We start from the raw sequence: 16,730 nt of genomic DNA, 5'->3' as shown, positions 1-16,730 counted from the left end.
ATAGAGCCAGCAACGATACTGCTGAACACCACTGACTCTAGGTCCACCAGAAAAGCTTTGCAGTGGAGATTTAGCTTTATTTGCAGTGACACAAACCTCTGCAGTATCCGTTGTGTTACGTGGAGTAATCTGATTTATGCTTCTGTCCCATGTGAACTACAGCGGGTAATATTCCTATTTCCCATTTCAGCCTTTGCTTGTTTGGGATGAGGCAGGGGTTTGAGCTTTATTTTCATTTCACTTACAGGCAGGAGTGCTGCTGGTGGTATCTACATTTCCATGGTAAGGGAAGGCTCTTGTCCAAATACACCCTTGCCTGTGTTTTACAGTAGCCACAAGTCCATCTTTCTCCCCCGTTGAGATGATTTGTACAAGCAAGTGCTGGAGTGCATCGTAACTCCTTGCCTGGTGGGAGAAGCATGGTGGAGGGGGGTCTTGAAATGTGATTTTCCACCTCAGCTGTTAAACAAAAAAAGAAGCCACAGGGCCCAGTCTGCACATGTGGGAGCTCTGTCTCTGATTCCTCAGGTCTTCGGGGTGCAACAGGGAACGGGTGGGATGGAGGGACGGTGTAGTTGCTTAGGTGGTGGTTGGGAAAGCACCAGTTTTTCTTACTGCTTCACCCCAGCCTCATCCAGTGCCTGAACCTTCATCTGGAGCACGGTCCCCTGACAACAGCCGCCAGATTGTGCCCTGTCCTGGTGAACCATGGCCAGTTCGGCAAAGGATTGTCGTCACTGGGTCATTGTCAACAGAGGGCCCATGGCTGCAAAGTTTGCATCCTCCTCCTCTGCGGGGGAGAAGGAGGGACGGGTGAAGCCTTTTCTACGGCACACTGAGCCCTTTCTACCTGAATTATGTGGTGTTTCTGCTTAACTTTACCTCATGGGAGGCTTTTTCTGACTGGAATCTGCCACTGCAAGAAATTGTTTTGAAAAAGCGGCACAATTAGGGGTCAGTTTTGCAAAGATTCTTGACGGAATTGAGAGGCAATTGGCACAACCCAGTGAATAATCCTTTTAGGAGCCTTTATGAACCCCGCACAATGGCTGTTTACAGTTTCGCTTATAGACGAGGAGTGTTAACAGGCCTTTAGAAAAATCCAGGTAATTGAAGCTTTTGTCTTTCAATGAGCCCCCGTAGCTGTCAACAGTTGCCATTCTCCACATTTTCTTTAACTTTTTTGTTTTGACAAGGGCTTTTGTCCCTCCAACAACAGCTGCGTGGGCGGTGAGCGCAGGCCGGGTGGCGGAGGAGCCTCGGCCGCCGGGCCCTGGGCAGGGAGAGCCACCGGCCTCCTCTGCAGGCCACAAGTTCTCCTTTAAGACAGAAGACCCTTTGGGTCAAACCAAAGTTTCTCGTACAACTTCATTACTCATTAAAACATCCCGGTGATGCGGCGCACCAGCCCCGGTCTCTCTCTGTCAGCCCCCGGCTCCGCGTGAGGAAGAGGCTGGAGAAACCCTGTTTCTGTTACCACAGAAACCGAACCAGCCCACTGAAGTCGTGTTTTTTAATACCCCTCCTCGAAGAGAAGGGGTCAACAGCAGTTCTGTTTTTCGCAGATCTCTCTGGGCGGGTTTGGTTTTGCTGTCGTTGTTTTTTTCAATGCCATTGCGTGTTCAGCAGCCTGTGGGTTCCTGTTTCTCGACGCTAATGTGGGAGCCTGTTTCTTTAAAATGAAAGGAAGAAAACCTAAGTGAATGCTGAAGCTTGAGGGGTTTTTTCCACCAAAGCTGGCTGTATTTTCTTCAGGAGTCAGTGGGAGATTAACGTGGGTTGGTAGCCATGAGTCTCAAGCTCTCCATTTTCCAGAATGCTGCATGTCAAACAGAAGTCCAAATTCTATAAATAACGGTGTGTTAATTCTTCCCCCACTGTCTCTCATCATGTAGGTTGCTTAGTAGCTTTGGGTCAGTTTGGGTCAGTCTGACGTGGATTAAGGTGTAGTATTTTGGTGGTTTAAAACCCGCGCGATATGAATCATTATGGGGACAGTTTGCGTGCACGAGCAAGTCTTTCTTACATGGCTGGGAGAGGACAGCTATTTCATAAGGCAAACAAGACGTTATGCAACGTGCTGTCAGAAATACAGTTTTTAAAGCGCCCATCTTGCGGTCGCGGCTGCATGGTGGGCTCCGTGTCCAGCAGAGCCACGTTTGCTGTGGATCCGCATCCACAGCCCCGCGGGCTCCTTCAGCTGCAAGACTGATGCAGCCATGATTAAAGTAAGGAAGATGTAAGCTAAAATGAAACAAAATTCTTTGCTGTCCTTTCCATTTTAAAAACAATTAATTATGGAGTATTTACAGATCCTGAATGGGGAAAAATGTATCCTCAGAGAGCAGATGTTTGCTTCATTTGTATGTCTGTTTATAAAATTTAGCATGTGGATTTGATGGTTCACTGGCTTTTTGCAACTTTCACTTATCTACATGAGACAAAGTTGCATATTAGTACAAAGCAAAATTAGGCATCTAAATAAAGCAATTCTGCACCTCTTAGTAATGCAGACCATCTGTAATAGGTTTTTATACTCATTATAAGTATACAAATTTTTGAGGTCAAGTCTGTTTTCAACAAGAAAAAGCCTGTCCTCTTTGTTTTAAATATCGTAATGCAGTAAGAAATAGGAAGACAAGTTTTATTACAGAAACAGAGCAAGACTAAAATACTACGTTGTATTTTCCAGGCAATATATTTCTCGGTTTAATTTATTTGATTTTTTTTACTGCTTCAGTGTATCATTCTTTAAGTCTCTGTAAGAATTAAAATTTGTATTGGGGTTGCCTGACCATAGAGTTTTAAGCAACACAGGGCTGAGTGCACAAACTAATTTTATGTCATTTTTGTGATAGCTGTATAATCCCGGTGTAACATGCTTTAATCCAAACTGTGCAGGCTGAATCACGTCATCAAAATACTCTGCCTCTAAAATATGAGTGTGCAGACTGCATGAGCATGATGCTTAAAAATCAGTGTAGACCAGGTTTAAAGGGTAAGATGAGTTGGTTTTCGTGACCCGCTCCATTACGGTGGTAACGTGGGGGACACGCTCCCTGTAGCGCTCTGGCCCCGGTCGGTCCCGGGAGCAGGGAGAGGCTTCCCCCGCGCCGGCCGGCGGGTCTCCGCGCGCGGAAACGGTAACGAGTGCGCTGCTGCGACGGCATCTTCCCTCGCCCCCCGCCTTGGTTTTGATGGATGTGATGCTGTGTCAGCGTGATTTAGTGCTGTCTTGAGCAAGCACAAATGCAGCAGGTACTGGGGCAGCGTTTGCCCAGCAAACCTGTTTTGGCATGTCTGGGTGATGATGGACAATTAGTCCCATTCCAGGCCCAGAGCAGAAATTTCTAATTGTTCGTGGTCGCATGGCGTGGGTTTAGGAGATTCAGCAAGTGGCTGCTGCTGGTGATGATTTATCAGGACTGATTTTACTTTTCATATGAATGTCTGGTTTGTGAAAAAAACAGAAACTGTTTCCTATAAGAATTTTCATAAAGCTCTGTGACAGAATAAAAGTCCCCAGAAAAGGCACAAATATCTTATGGGAAGGTGTTTGGTAAAGACATGGCTATCTGATTTTCACACCTTCCATGTACAGAGTAACTGTGTGGGGCTTAATGCAGCCTGCTGGTGTTAACCCTGGCTATTGCCACGGGACCTGCTGGCCCGCGGCTCCTGGCCCCTGCAGAGCAGTGTGCTGCCTTCCTGTAATCTCATCCACTTGCGCTTTGGGTTCTTTCTTTCCCAGAATGGTAACAGATACAATTAGATCCGTGTGCATCCCTCTAAACAGCTGCATTTCTCTGTGAAAAACATGCTGTGGATCTGGTGGAGCAGTGTAAAATGGTTTCATTTTGAGAAAACAAAGTGTTCTGCTCTGTCGAGACTATAGAAAAACAGGTTCCTTAAACCAAGTGTTTCCACTGGAGTTAAAGGGAAATAAGGAGTCGGTTGGGAAGCTGAGCAGTCTTCACTGCAGGATCACCACGGGAGACCCCTCCTCTGTGTCGTGGCTCTTTGTGTGCTCAGTGGGTTTCAGAGAATTTAAGAGTAAAATGTTCCTTGAGTGTTTGGGGTCAATCATTTCAGGTGCCAAATAGAATAAGAGATTAAATAGTCTCTCAAAAATCTGCAGAAAACTAAGAATGTCACAGCTGAAATTTCTGCTTTGTAACTTGAGGATAAAAGGATGTGGCAGGAAAGATTCCCCCCTGCCTGCTCCCTGAGCAGCAGGCGCTGGGCAGAATGGCCAAACAGATCTGTTCCTCCTGCACTCGTGACACCAAAGCACATGCATTCTGATGGACCATTTTCCCATTTGGAGCTTGTCATTGCTGGCTTGCGGAGTCCCCTCTTGTTGAACCAGTGAACTCAGTAGGGTGCCACCACTTATGGAAACCCACCCGGATTGTCCTCATCAGCTGCTGGCTGAAGGAGAAAATTCCCAGTGGGCAAAAAGCTACAAAAAGCACTGGCTGCTTTCTCTCAGCTTGGCAGACACCAAGAGATTTGGGGTTGTGCCTGACTGTAAATGGTTCTCAGCTCCAGCCAACAAGATGCGCGTGTCCTGAAATGTTCGGTGCTCAAGTTATCTTTCCATCATCTGTGCTGTGAAAATAGAGCGTTTCATTTTCAGAGGCTGTAAGAGATTACACTCTAAAACTCTTTAGGTAAACATTTCCTCCTGGGATCATGATCTCATTCAAACTAAAAAATGTACCAGAATTTATGATGTATTTTAATTACTATTCTTGGTACCACTCATTAAATTAGAAATTGATTACCAGTTTCACAGTTTCCTTGTTAGATGACAAAGTGCTTATCAAGGTGAAGCAATGCAAAACTGTTACTATATATTCCACAATTTGGGATGATAAAAAGGCGTGCTTTTCGTCATGCTATTCGTGTTACAGTTATTATAATGCATCGCTGATTATCTTTTTTGTTTAAAGTTTGCTTTTCCCCATCCAAGTAAAAGTATACCATATTTTACTATAAGAGAGAAATTGGCTTTCTCTGGTTTATGCTAGCAATCTAAAAGGCATTACTGCAAACATCAAAAGTGTGTATCATTGAACTGAGAACATCATAAACAGCTATCCTAAAGATTTAAGAGGATGATGCAAAGGCTCCCTATACATAAAGGTGTTTCTCAAAATCTTTTTTTCTCTCTCTAATCCACAGTGTGACAGCGAGAGTGATATTGACGATAAGGTAAGACTGAATTTTCTTCTTTCCTGTGCTTTACTAGCTTGGAAATTCCCTCATAGTCAAAATAAGAATGAATTTGAAAATAATATTTTCCCTCCAGTCGTCATGTCAAATTTAAAAATATCTGTAACTGAATGACAGAACATTGGACCAGGTACTCTGTGATCTCCCCTATTTTTTGTTGCAGAAAAGGAGCTCCTATTAACATAGTAGTCTTTCTTGATCATTATGTGAGCATTTGGTGAGACCCGAGTCGTAGCGTTAGAGCTGTTTCAGAGATAGTCTCCTCTGATAACTTGTCAGGAGCCCATATTTTATTTATAGTAACCTTTGAAGATGTCAATTTTGTAATCAGTTTAGAAGATGGGACAACTGGTACCTACCTCAAAGGCAGTGTGGTAACTGTCAAGGAGTGTTTTGTCATGTTGCATGCATATTTATCACAGAGCAATGGTTTTTCTGACCTTCTTTTGGATACAGAGGTTGGTCATTGAAAGGTCGTAGTTGTGTGGTTTTGTATAAGGATTTATTGTTTCACCTTTGCAAGGAAACCAGGGGAGTCTCCCTACCTAGCAACAGTTGCGCCACCCTTTTGAGCATCAAATGTATAGAAGACTTGAGTATCTCTTGCTGGCTTCTCTCCTGGCAGATCAAACTGTGTAGTCTCAGGTTAGATCTTCATCAAACTTTTATGATATTTTGGCTGTCCAGTCTCTCGCATTCATTCATGAGCAGCTGTGGCACGCAGGTTTCTACTGGATCAGCATTACAAGAGTAAAGACCAAGTTCAGGTAGCCCTGTCTCCTTGGCAGCACACTTGTACAGTCGTACAACGGAGGTTGCCATGAGTTCAAGCTGCTTCTGGTTAAGCCTTTTTTTTTTTTTTTTAAGTGGAGTGGTGGTGTTGCTTGGGAAGCATTAAGGTTTCTTCAGCTGCTTCTTCTAAAAATCCCATCTGGTACCAAATATCCCTGGAGTATGGCAAAAGCTGCATTTTAAGATGAAGGCTTGATCAAAGAGAAACATTTAAATCATATATGTTAAATGAAAGATACTGTACGTATTATATTTTATGTATGTGTGTATATGTATAAAGTAACTCCCTGAAACTGCCACAATGCCCCCAAGTTCTGTTTCTTACAAGGTCAGACAGCAGAGCTGATGGCAGGGCTGGTGAGGGTGAAAAATGATTCCCTAAAAGCTTAGACACCATGGGGTTAAAACATTTCTTAAACTGCCCAATCAAGGAAAGTAAAAGCAATCACTTAGAAAACTGTTTAAAGATCTGCCAGTCAAACCTCAGATGAAGTTGTAAGTGACATGCAGTTTTATTATACAGCTATGCTATTAATGATTATCTAAATTACACTGGTAGACCCAGCTAGCAGCATTACATCTGAGACTGACATTTGTTAGATTAGGTTTGACTTCACCTTGTAGAGAAGAAATTGAAATCTGAACAACATTGATTAGCTTTCAGAATGTGGGATCTGAGGTTACCTTCAGAGGAAGCTGCATTGTGTTTGGCTGCTAACTTACTGTCCTTTACAGCAAGTGAAAGGCTATTATAGTGTTATTTACCATTAATATGGCATTTCTTTACATGTCTATAATTGTAATTTGATCTTCTAGGCTCGTGTATTTCCCAGCCACCTTCTCCTTAAGGTGACTCCACCTTAGTAATAACATTTCTTCATAAGGGGAGCAGCACAAGATCATCATCTATCTCTTGCCTGATCTGTAGAGACACAAGACTTGACATCGGATCTATTAAATAGGTCTCTGGAATTAAGTAGGGTTGCTTCTCAGCAAAAACGTGCATATGCATGTAAACTCACTGAGGTTGAAGTGAAGAGGCTTCAAACCTTTCATGGGGATAATGTGACTGCAACGTTGCCTTCCGGTGGGGAAAACAAGGGCAGCCTGGCTCTCTCTGTTGATACCTGATGTACTGCACTCCCCTAGAAATACATTCAGTCTTTGTCTAGAACTTAACCTGGCTGATGCAACTAGGAGCTATAAAAATATTGGCATGAATATCCTGAGGGATTACACTGAGAAGTGTTTTTCCCCACTTCCATGTGTTGGCAAAATGTATCTTCTAACAATGCTCTCTGGTGTTGCAGCCATATGGAGTATTCGACATTCTGTCTAGCCCAGCATTGGGCTTCCCAAATTACATGACAGGTCGGCATCATTTCACAGCACTACAGAACAATCTTGCTTTCCTGCTTGGTCAGCAAGAAGCATCTTTCTCGAGGCACACCTACGCGTGCTGGCACTAATGAAGGGCAGGAATTACTAATGTACTTTTGATTTGCATAACACTTTTTGTTAGTCACAAACAGCGGATCACTGTCGTCTGTATATAACTCATGAGGAGAGCAGACAAAAAAAGAAGTTCATGTACAAGTACAAACTGAGTCAGTGACAGAGCTAGAAGCAAAACTGAAATTTTCCACCTCCTACTTCTCTCTCTGCACCATGCTACTAATTATCCACTATTTATTTAGTTCATAGGTATATGGGCTATTGAGCTTTTAACGTTTTAAAACATAGACGTTAGAGTAAAATCAAGGCTTTACCGTCACTGCGTTGAAAAACATAAACACACTCCTGATGGTTTTGGGTTTTGCCTTGTGCAGTGTTGTGCAGGACTCCAGGGGAGAAACGTAATTGAGCATAATCAAATCATACATACAGTGTATCAGAATCGAGGAGCCCTTACTTCAGTGCAAGGTACACTTTCGCAGCAGATTGTGAGAATGTTTCCAAACAGTGTGCTGCTGTTTTTAATAATCGGAGACCAGGAGCTCAAGGCTGGGGACTTGTCCATCCCATCTACTTTCTGAGAACCGTCTCTGGCCAAGTGCAGCCTTTCACTTCTGCATCACTGCTGAAATCTCAAAGGAAGAAGTAGGATGACGCTTTCTCACACCTTTCATTCTGTCACCACATGCCTCTCGAAGAACTGTTTGAAATACCCAAAGTAATAAAGTGAGCTGTCCAGCCATTTAGCCAAGTGAGAAACTTATCAAATCGTGCATTCCCAGAGATGGAAATGCAAATCCTGTTTCTTTTAGTCTATGTTCATTGAAGGACATCGGTTTGGACTCTGCAACTGTTAGGAGAATTGCAGGGTAGTTTGCTGAAACTGTGGAAATGATACTGTGCTTTTTGTGAGGGTGGAGGGAGAGAAAGGGAGTTAGTCTGATAATCGTATTACACTATCTCTGCGTTGTGCACTAGCTGTGATGTGAGGCTCACGGTCCATAAACATTGTTACTGAAAATATATACTTCCTTTAATAGCAACAACAGCATTAACAGATAGCAATTACCCTTCATTTTCAGGAACTATAAAGTCTCCATTAATTCAAGATTTATGTAGTTATAGCATTTAGCACAGGAATAACACCACAGAGAATTGGTTTATACACATGTAATGAGAGAGCTTATGGCATACTTTAGTGAACATTAACATAATAGAGTAATATAAACCATCAACAGTTCCACTTATTGTCTCTTACCTGCTTTAGCATCACTGTGAAAAGTGGCTAGCAGCTTGGTAATGTGCTCTGTTAAATGGTGTTCTGCAGAAAGCCAAAAGTCAACTTGCGTAAAACAAGGGAATGAGTAATCTCTGCTCGTTACTCCAAAATGTTGCTCTCATTTTTTAATAATAGTGTTCAAGATTGCATTAAAAAGAAGCCTGTTTCTTTCTTTAAAAGTAATTCAGTGTTCGTGTTCTTTCAGTCTTGGACTTGTGTCTGCTGTGTGCAAAATTGTGGGTTGTCAGCTTAATTGCATGGCCCCACAGTGTAAGTGAGCTCTTTAAATCAGGGGTTAGATGTCAGGCATTCCTTCATTTAATGTGGCGCTAAGTTAGATGTAAAAAAATGACACCGTATTGCTAAGTTGAATCAGTATTTACCATATATTTGTTCTGTAGTTTGTGGTTTAGCTATAGCAAGCAATCTTTGAGACTGGTAAAGCTATATCCAAGGTGGAAGCAAAAAGTTTTCAAGTCAGGTTTCTAAACCAGTGTTTTTGCACTGCTTTCTGCAACAGCACAGCGAGTTTATTAGGCCCTGCTTGCGGCAGAGCCAGCTCAGCCCGGCCAGGCCGTTGTGTGCGGATTCCCGAGCCCCGGTAGGTGTGTGGCACGTGGAGCCGCGCGCAAGCGGGTGCGGTTCGGCCCCGATGGACCGGAGCAGAGCGGCGCCGCAGGGCTGTGGCTGCTCCGCTGCCCGCTGCGCTGGAGGCTTCTTTCCCCCTGCTCCTCATGTGTTACCTAGCAATGGGAAGAGGTGGGGTCCACCTGATAAATCTCTTGTTTCCATGAAGCTGGAAGTTTAGTTCCGGGCATGTCCCTAGCTGTTTTCTCTGTTGTCTCCCTATTCCAGTTCCCCATCCATGAGCATTGTCTTGTCTTACCAGGGACCTTGTGAAGAAGCTTTTAAGATATGAGGCAACAGGGAAGAGAGCAATCTAGTACAGCTGTCTGCCCACATCAAGAAACCCCATTATAATGTAGCCATAAATCCAAAGGGCTACCTGTGCGCAGGCAGTAACTCCCTGGAAGGTGATCAGATAGAACATAACATAGCAGGCAGGTGACAGGAATTGACAATTGAGTTAGGCAATTCGTTTAATTAAATTGAATGATTTAATTAACCATAAAGATGACAAGAAGATGGCAGTTTTGGAGGACGCATGCTCCAATAGCTACAATTGCAGGCCCTTATTTGGCTTGTGGAGTTTCTCATTACTGTATTCCAAAGTTCTTTTACCAGGTTAAATAGCACAGCATGCAGCACTGGGTGTCCTGTGCAGATGTAACAGGTACAGCTTAAGGATGGCCCAAGAGTCAGCTTTGGGTTTTGTAGCTTTCCAATGGTTCTTGCTTCTGCATCCAATTTGCGATAAAATCCAAACTAGATTTTCCAGATATGTAAGAAGCAGCAACAATATTTGGATCAGTGGTAAAGACCAGAAGTAATGTCTGCTGGACCTTGCTTGAGAATTCACCCTTACCTAAAGCAGCATGATTGAAATGGGTATTCTTTTGCCTAGGTGAGTCTCCTAACACTTACCAGCTGCTGTTTTCGCTTATCAGCTGCGTTTCAGCTGCTGCTTTAGTCTGCCAGATCAGTAAGGGGCTTGCCACGGCCCTCTGAGCGGGGGAGATGCTGCCGCTGGTGCTGCCTGGCCTTTGCTGTACACCCCTCGGGGCCAGAGGAGCCCTGGCTTTCCACAAACACTAACCAAAGTGAGGTGCTTTTCAAACAGAAAATTCAGAGTGAGAGAGATTAAAAGAAGTGTTTGTAAATAAGTGTCCCTCCGGTCCCTGCAGGGTCCCTCTCAGTTCTAGCGCTGGCTCCAGGCAGCAGGAAAAGTCTTTGTCTTCCACTCGCCTGCGAACCTTCAGTGCCGGCTCTGCCCAGGGCTGAGCCCAGCTTTTGCTGAGCCCAGCTCCCTCATGGCTCCCGCTCCTCCTGATCCCTGCACAGGCTCAGTTCCTCCTGGGGCTGGGAAAATGAACCTTCCTCGGCTCTGCCCACCTTGATGCTCCAGCAGTACAGAGCACATGTTACCTGCAAACAGGGCACTTTTCTCTCAACACGAAGCTCCAGCTAGAATATAACTCCTGATTCTGTATTAAGGATTATTAATTGCTCTGTGTATGCTGTAAAGATTGTGTAATTCCAGTTAGTATTTTATACTTTTTAACACTTCTTTATCATCTCTCAGTTCTACCCAGCTGCATTTTTTTGAGGTGTTCTAATGGCTCACACTGGATTTTGCAGTGCCTGAAAATTCAGTCTGAAAGCTTCACCTGATTTCTTTCTTGGCTTTCAAATAGTCTTCCATAGTTCCTGCATTTTGATGGGTTTCCTCTAATTTTGTATGATATCTGTATGATTATCTGAGGAATGTGATTTTATGTTTTAGTCTAAGCTGTGCGTAAGTTCAAAACAGAGCAGTGGCTGAATGAAGCTTTTGTGAGTTCTTGTCTGCACAAGACAAGATGATGAGTCCTGGCAGGATGAGCGCAGGTGAAAGCAAAGGTGAGCTGTGCAGCGCACACCCTTGCACGGCTCCCGCCAACGCTGTGCCCGGAGTGTCAGAAGCATCAGCAGTTCTGCTTGATCATATCCACAGATGCCCCGTCTTCTGCTCTTTGATGGGTCAGATTGAAATATCTCAAGCCCACACAAAAGACCTGGTTTCCAAACCATACAGACCAACTTACAGCCTCTCTTTCCTTGGCCTTTCCCACACCTGTGTCAAAATTAGTTGGAGATCTTTGCCTAAATCTTTGGCAGCAGCTGACTTAATTTGTGGTTTACTACTCCTGACAGTTTATTGGGGAAGCAAAGCGCGCCTTCATCTCCAATAATAAACAGCCCACCCGCCGACACTTTGACAGACTTAATGGTTTTTTATACAAAAATGGACAGACTTAATGTTTCGACTGTAGCGATCATCTGTCCTGATCTCCTTAATGAAATTAGATTAAGTGCACCTGGGAAAATGCTGAGACGGCACATTGCCTTCATCACCTTCCTTAATTTAAAACCAATTTGCGGGGAAAATATCCTCTGAAGCTGAGGGAGGCAGAGAGCAGGGGGAGGGAAGGGGATTTTAAAATCTATCTGGATAGCTACTGGCAGTTTTAATTTCTTTCCCTGCTGGTAATGTGAAATATTAACAACCGTCAGAACTGAGAGTTTAAAGACTTGCTAACCTTCTTGCCTTTCTTAGGGGAAAAAGAAACAAAACAAAATCTTTCCCATCTAGATCACATATAGGGACAAAGTGCGGCACATGCTGGGGCTCAGAGGTGGGGCTGGGCAGAGGAGAGAGATCTGGCTGAAATATGAGAGTTTTTTCTTCCAAGAGCTGGACTGTGTTTTCCTAAAACGTGTTGTAACCACTAGATGTTGGTGATGCTTACTGTCTGCTGTTACCTTGATAATGATTTAGTTCTGCAGAAAAATAGTAATTTGCCCACGTAGCTGTGAAATCAGCTGCAATATATACAATATAATGTGTCCTGAAAATGATTACAAATGTTCCATGGGCTCATTCTGAAGAGAGCAAGAAACATGTCTTTTTAATTAAAAATAGTGTGTTGCAAAGAATAACCATAATATTTTTTTTCCATGAAGGATGATTCCTATTCTCTCAGACTGACTCCACTGATTGAAAACACAATACCAGTGCAAGGTCTTCCACTGGTGAGGTGGCCGGAGAGCACAGTGGTCTGTGATAGGCTGGAAAGTCTCTTTATAGCAGAGTTTTAAATGTTTACAGCATTTGTCGTTTGGACTATTACAGTCCAAGCTCAACAGTGCTGTTGATTTATCCATCTCTTGTCTCAGATTTCAGTGTTGCTAGAACAGAAGTATTCATACTAGAGATGGGTGGTTCCTGCTGCTTGGAGGTGCTTTTCTTCATTTGCTTAGAATCAGCTTTGTTCTTCATGAAAGCTTTCATAGCCCAGGTTCTGCAGAGATGTCCATCTTGTGTCAGAAACACCCTGAACCCCCACCAGGAAGGGAAGTCCCATGGAACTTGGTGCTCTAGAAAGGTCTTGCAGCAGACTTGGGTTTTGTTACGGTAACCAGCGCGCAATCACTCGTGTTCCTTCAGCTACTGGTGATCAGCTCTCAGAACCTCAGTCATGGTGACCTTTGAAGAAATGTCATTCAGGATACCCATGTTGAAAATCTCAGTTAAATTATATTTATTAGTGAAGACAGGGCCCAATTTTCAAAAGTACTCCTCACCCTAATCAAAGTTAGCAGTACCTGTGGATGCTCAGTACATCCCAGAATCTGTTCAGCCATCTTCATCCACTTGACTGGTCCTGTCACTGGGACTCCTTATGTAAGTGGGAGTTTGCATGAGCAGCCCAATTGCTGTCAATGAATAGTTTGAATGATTTAAGCCTCATACATGCTGCTTAATAATGAGAGAAATCAGCCCCATATGTCCTTGTCCATAAATACTAGAAGATGGGGACAAGTCACTTTTAAATGGGATTCATTTATTTTTAAATGGAATCGTGATAAGTGTTTTAAAGGTAATTAAGCATGTGTAGCTATCCTGAATATTATAAATATAAAAGAACATTAGCCTAAAATTGAAAGGGATCCCATTCATCTATAAACTGAGCTAAAGCTATCATGCGAGGATAAAAGTGCAGAGTAGCCTTTGATAACTGACAAAGATTTTAAAGTGTCTGTTCTTTTTATTAATTGCCACAGAGGTGGCCAAAGTGACCAATGTGTGTTAAACATGTCACTATATATTGTGGACCATCAGATGCAGGTTCCTGAGTGACTGCAGTCACTTTTCCCGTGTTTAAATCTTTAGATAACCTCACCCCACCCACAGCAGGTGAAACTGAATAAAGTAGAATTTCTTTTATCATGGTTATTGAGCTTGTCCCAAAAAAAAAGACATTGTATAGCCCACCAAAAGGGTCTTCCTCCCATCCTTGTAATTTTAGTCCCCCTTTTTTGTGAAATGTGAGTTTCTTGTCCTATTTTTCAAGGTCCTGCACCACTCTGCCATGTCCCACCTCTCTGGTTTTGTCTGACGGCATCACTTGCACCTCTGCCTGGCTAGGCTCTGCGCTGGAGCCTGCCCATGTCTCCGCGCTGGTTTTCTCCTGCCTACAAGGCCTGAGCTGGGGGTCTTCCCCACAAAGCCTGCCAAACATTATACACGGATGGGGTGCATTTAGTGGTAGTTTGTATTTACTGCAAATGTTACATTTTAGGATCTGTGAGACAGAGAGTGCGTCCTCCCATAGAGGAGATGACTAAATAGTTCATGGTCACTCCTGGAGTACAAATAACATACAGAAGTTATTTGTGAGCACGTTTTATGCAAAATTTGTTAGGAAATTGAATAAGCATCATTATTAGCATTTTCCACTGAACAAACTGAGGCTCGGAGAAAACGCAATTTACCTGTGGTCCCACAGTGAATCAATTAAAAGTGTTGTGGGACAAAAATTCCTGGTCTTCTTGTTCAGCTCTGTGCTCTAACCCCTCTCTATGTGAGTCTGGATGGCAGAGTGCGCTGTCTCAGCCAAACCCAGCCCTTGGATGTTTGCCTCCTACACCATAACTGGCTCTGCTGGTGATAGACGATTCCTGAAAAAATAATTACCTTTAGCTGAACTGGAATATGTTTTGGGTTTGCTTTGTTAAGAAGTCATAAAGCTTTATGTATTACATTCAAAGTCTTATTCTTTCTAAGACATTAGAGTCTGTTTTCATAACTTCATCGGTGAAGTGTCTCTAGAGGTAGTGGAGTATCAAGATGTTTTTTGGATGGCCGTTTCCTTTGAACTCTTAACACAGAGAGATGATTTGTGCAAAAGCAACAAATTAAAAAGTGGTTCTGGAGAGGGAGAGCAAGGTTGGAAGAAGTGACAGCTTCTCCGTGTATATGTCTGTGTTCATTCAAAACATTGTTCTTAGTTATCCCAGCCTTTTGAAGTCTTTGCAACTCTGGGTTTGTTTCTGCTTCATACATCATCGCCAACAGCCATCAACAGCTCAGACATCAGAAATTGGCTCACGGCAGGACAACAGGTGATGATGTACGGTGTAAACCGGGTGGAAGGGCAAGTTGCCTTAAACAGATGAGTAAAAACTGGTTTTCACTTAAAAATCAAAATAAATCCAACATCTAGAAAAATTGGGAAGAAAATGGGAACAATGCTGCGGACGGGAGGCCAGCAGCTGCCCCTCGGCGCCCGGCCACGCGCGGGCACGGGCCTGTCCCAGCGGGGGTGGGAGCGGGGACCTGCACGGGGGGTGGACAGAGAAGGCTTCCTGCATCACAGGCCGCGTGGCACGTGGTGCCGTGCCGCGCCGTGCCGCGGTGGTACCACCAGAGGTTGTACCGGCCGCCCTGCGCCCACCGCAGCCCCTGCCCGGGCGGTCAGCCCCAGCCCCGCGCTGGGTGAGAACCGCGGAGCGCTTCCAGCATCCCCGCTGCCCAAGGAGCCGCTTACATGGTGCTTGTGCTGCTGTAGGAGCAGCTGAATTTACCTTGTGACAAATGTTCATTTCATATGTGTGGGGAGGAAAGGCAACACAGGCTGCAGCTGGCTGAATCTGTGGGGAGACAAATCGCAGTGATCAGCAGTTCAGCTACCAGCAGCAGGCAGTTCCCCAGCTGTGCTTGCAGTGTTCCCTGTCCACACTGAGACATGGGGAAGGGGAGAAGCATGCCTGCTACCTAGATGAATAGTTATTTTTAGTAGCAATGTAAAGCAAATTAGAACTAAAGCAGAGCTGTATTAAAAGTTAATTCATATTAAGAATAGCGGTGCACCAGCGACCACTTTCATCTGGAAGCAGGTGCAAATCCATCTGTGCTGCATGCTTTTAATGTGATCAGTCCAAAAAAGGATGGTTTTAAGCCATCTTAGGAGGTTCAAAAGTTTTTACATCCCATCTCCTTGGCAAGTCTGCAGCATCACTGGTGTTGAATTGATTTGTCTGTGCTGCCAGTTTGCATTGCTGTGGATGTAAAGGATGCAGAAGTAAGTACAGTTCTTGCCCGGGCAGTCTCACAGTTTCCAACTACAATTCTTGGCTGTTCAGCTGAATATATTCTGTATAATAGCTGTGCTTGAAAACATTTCAAACAGGCCTGAAAACCTCAGTGTTCATTAGACCCATCCTGGGTGTTAATTTCTAACTTTCCTCCTCCCTCCATGCCCTGTCTCCTTTTGCCTTCCCTTTTGCCCTGTGGTTGCCTTGCAAATCAAATCTGTTCAATGCAGAGAACCAACATGAGATGGATTCAGTGGAGGTGCAAAAGGGGATATTGCTACTTACCTCTCGACGCAGCACGCCTCTTCCCTCTATTTGGCAGAAAGACCAAGTAATGCTAAAGTCTAACTGCGTACCTAAGTCTCCCCTGTATCAGTTTAAACACATGCTGAAGGACAGCGGATCGCATGCGTCCCAGCGCTCTGCTAAAACGAGGCCTCGGTTTTCCCCCGTTCCCAAACAGGCAAACCACCAGCGTCAGGTGCGTGTTTGGGCTCCGGGGTGCAGTGGCACAAGGAACCGTTTCTTGGGGCCAATGGCCGAAACGCGCTGCTCCCTGGCCTTTGGTTGTGGCCATGTCTCAGGCTTGTACCTTGGGCAAAATTCCCATTCATCGTTTCACTGCAAAGAGCAAACATTTGGGGGGGCGAAATAACTCTGCGGCGAGAATCGGATAATGTAGTTCAAGTCCATGCCCTAATTCCTCTGATGATGTTGTATAAAACATTATTTTCTCATTACCCTTTGTGAGCTGAGCTTCAGAGCTCTCCATTAAAAATAACAGCAGTGACTTGAATTAAATAGTTGGAAAATGTTTCTTCTCTCAGCCATGTTCCACAACAAAACCTGGGGAAGCCAAGAAAAATTCTGGCCCAAGTTTGGAAGAAGTTTTGTTTGGAGGCCTGAAGCCGACCCGTTGCTCTGCAGG

General features: G+C 44.2%; 1 protein-coding gene across 12 annotated transcripts in view; it reads left to right on the top strand.

Moving 5' to 3' along the window:
• Nucleotides 1-16,730, top strand: part of FBRSL1 (fibrosin like 1) — a 510,952-nt gene that overhangs the window by 331,548 nt on the left and 162,674 nt on the right. For all 12 annotated transcript variants that reach the window (XM_065646380.1, XM_065646379.1, XM_065646387.1 and 9 more), the window contains one exon: nucleotides 5,188-5,217. In XM_065646380.1, coding sequence (XP_065502452.1) covers nucleotides 5,188-5,217 — 30 coding nt within the window. The remainder of the gene's footprint in view (nucleotides 1-5,187; nucleotides 5,218-16,730) is intronic.

Source organism: Caloenas nicobarica, chromosome 16, assembly GCF_036013445.1.
Source record: "Caloenas nicobarica isolate bCalNic1 chromosome 16, bCalNic1.hap1, whole genome shotgun sequence".
Classification (NCBI taxonomy): Eukaryota; Metazoa; Chordata; class Aves; order Columbiformes; family Columbidae; genus Caloenas; species Caloenas nicobarica.
Note: the sequence above shows the minus strand (reverse complement) of the source record. Positions and strands in the feature narration are given on the sequence as shown.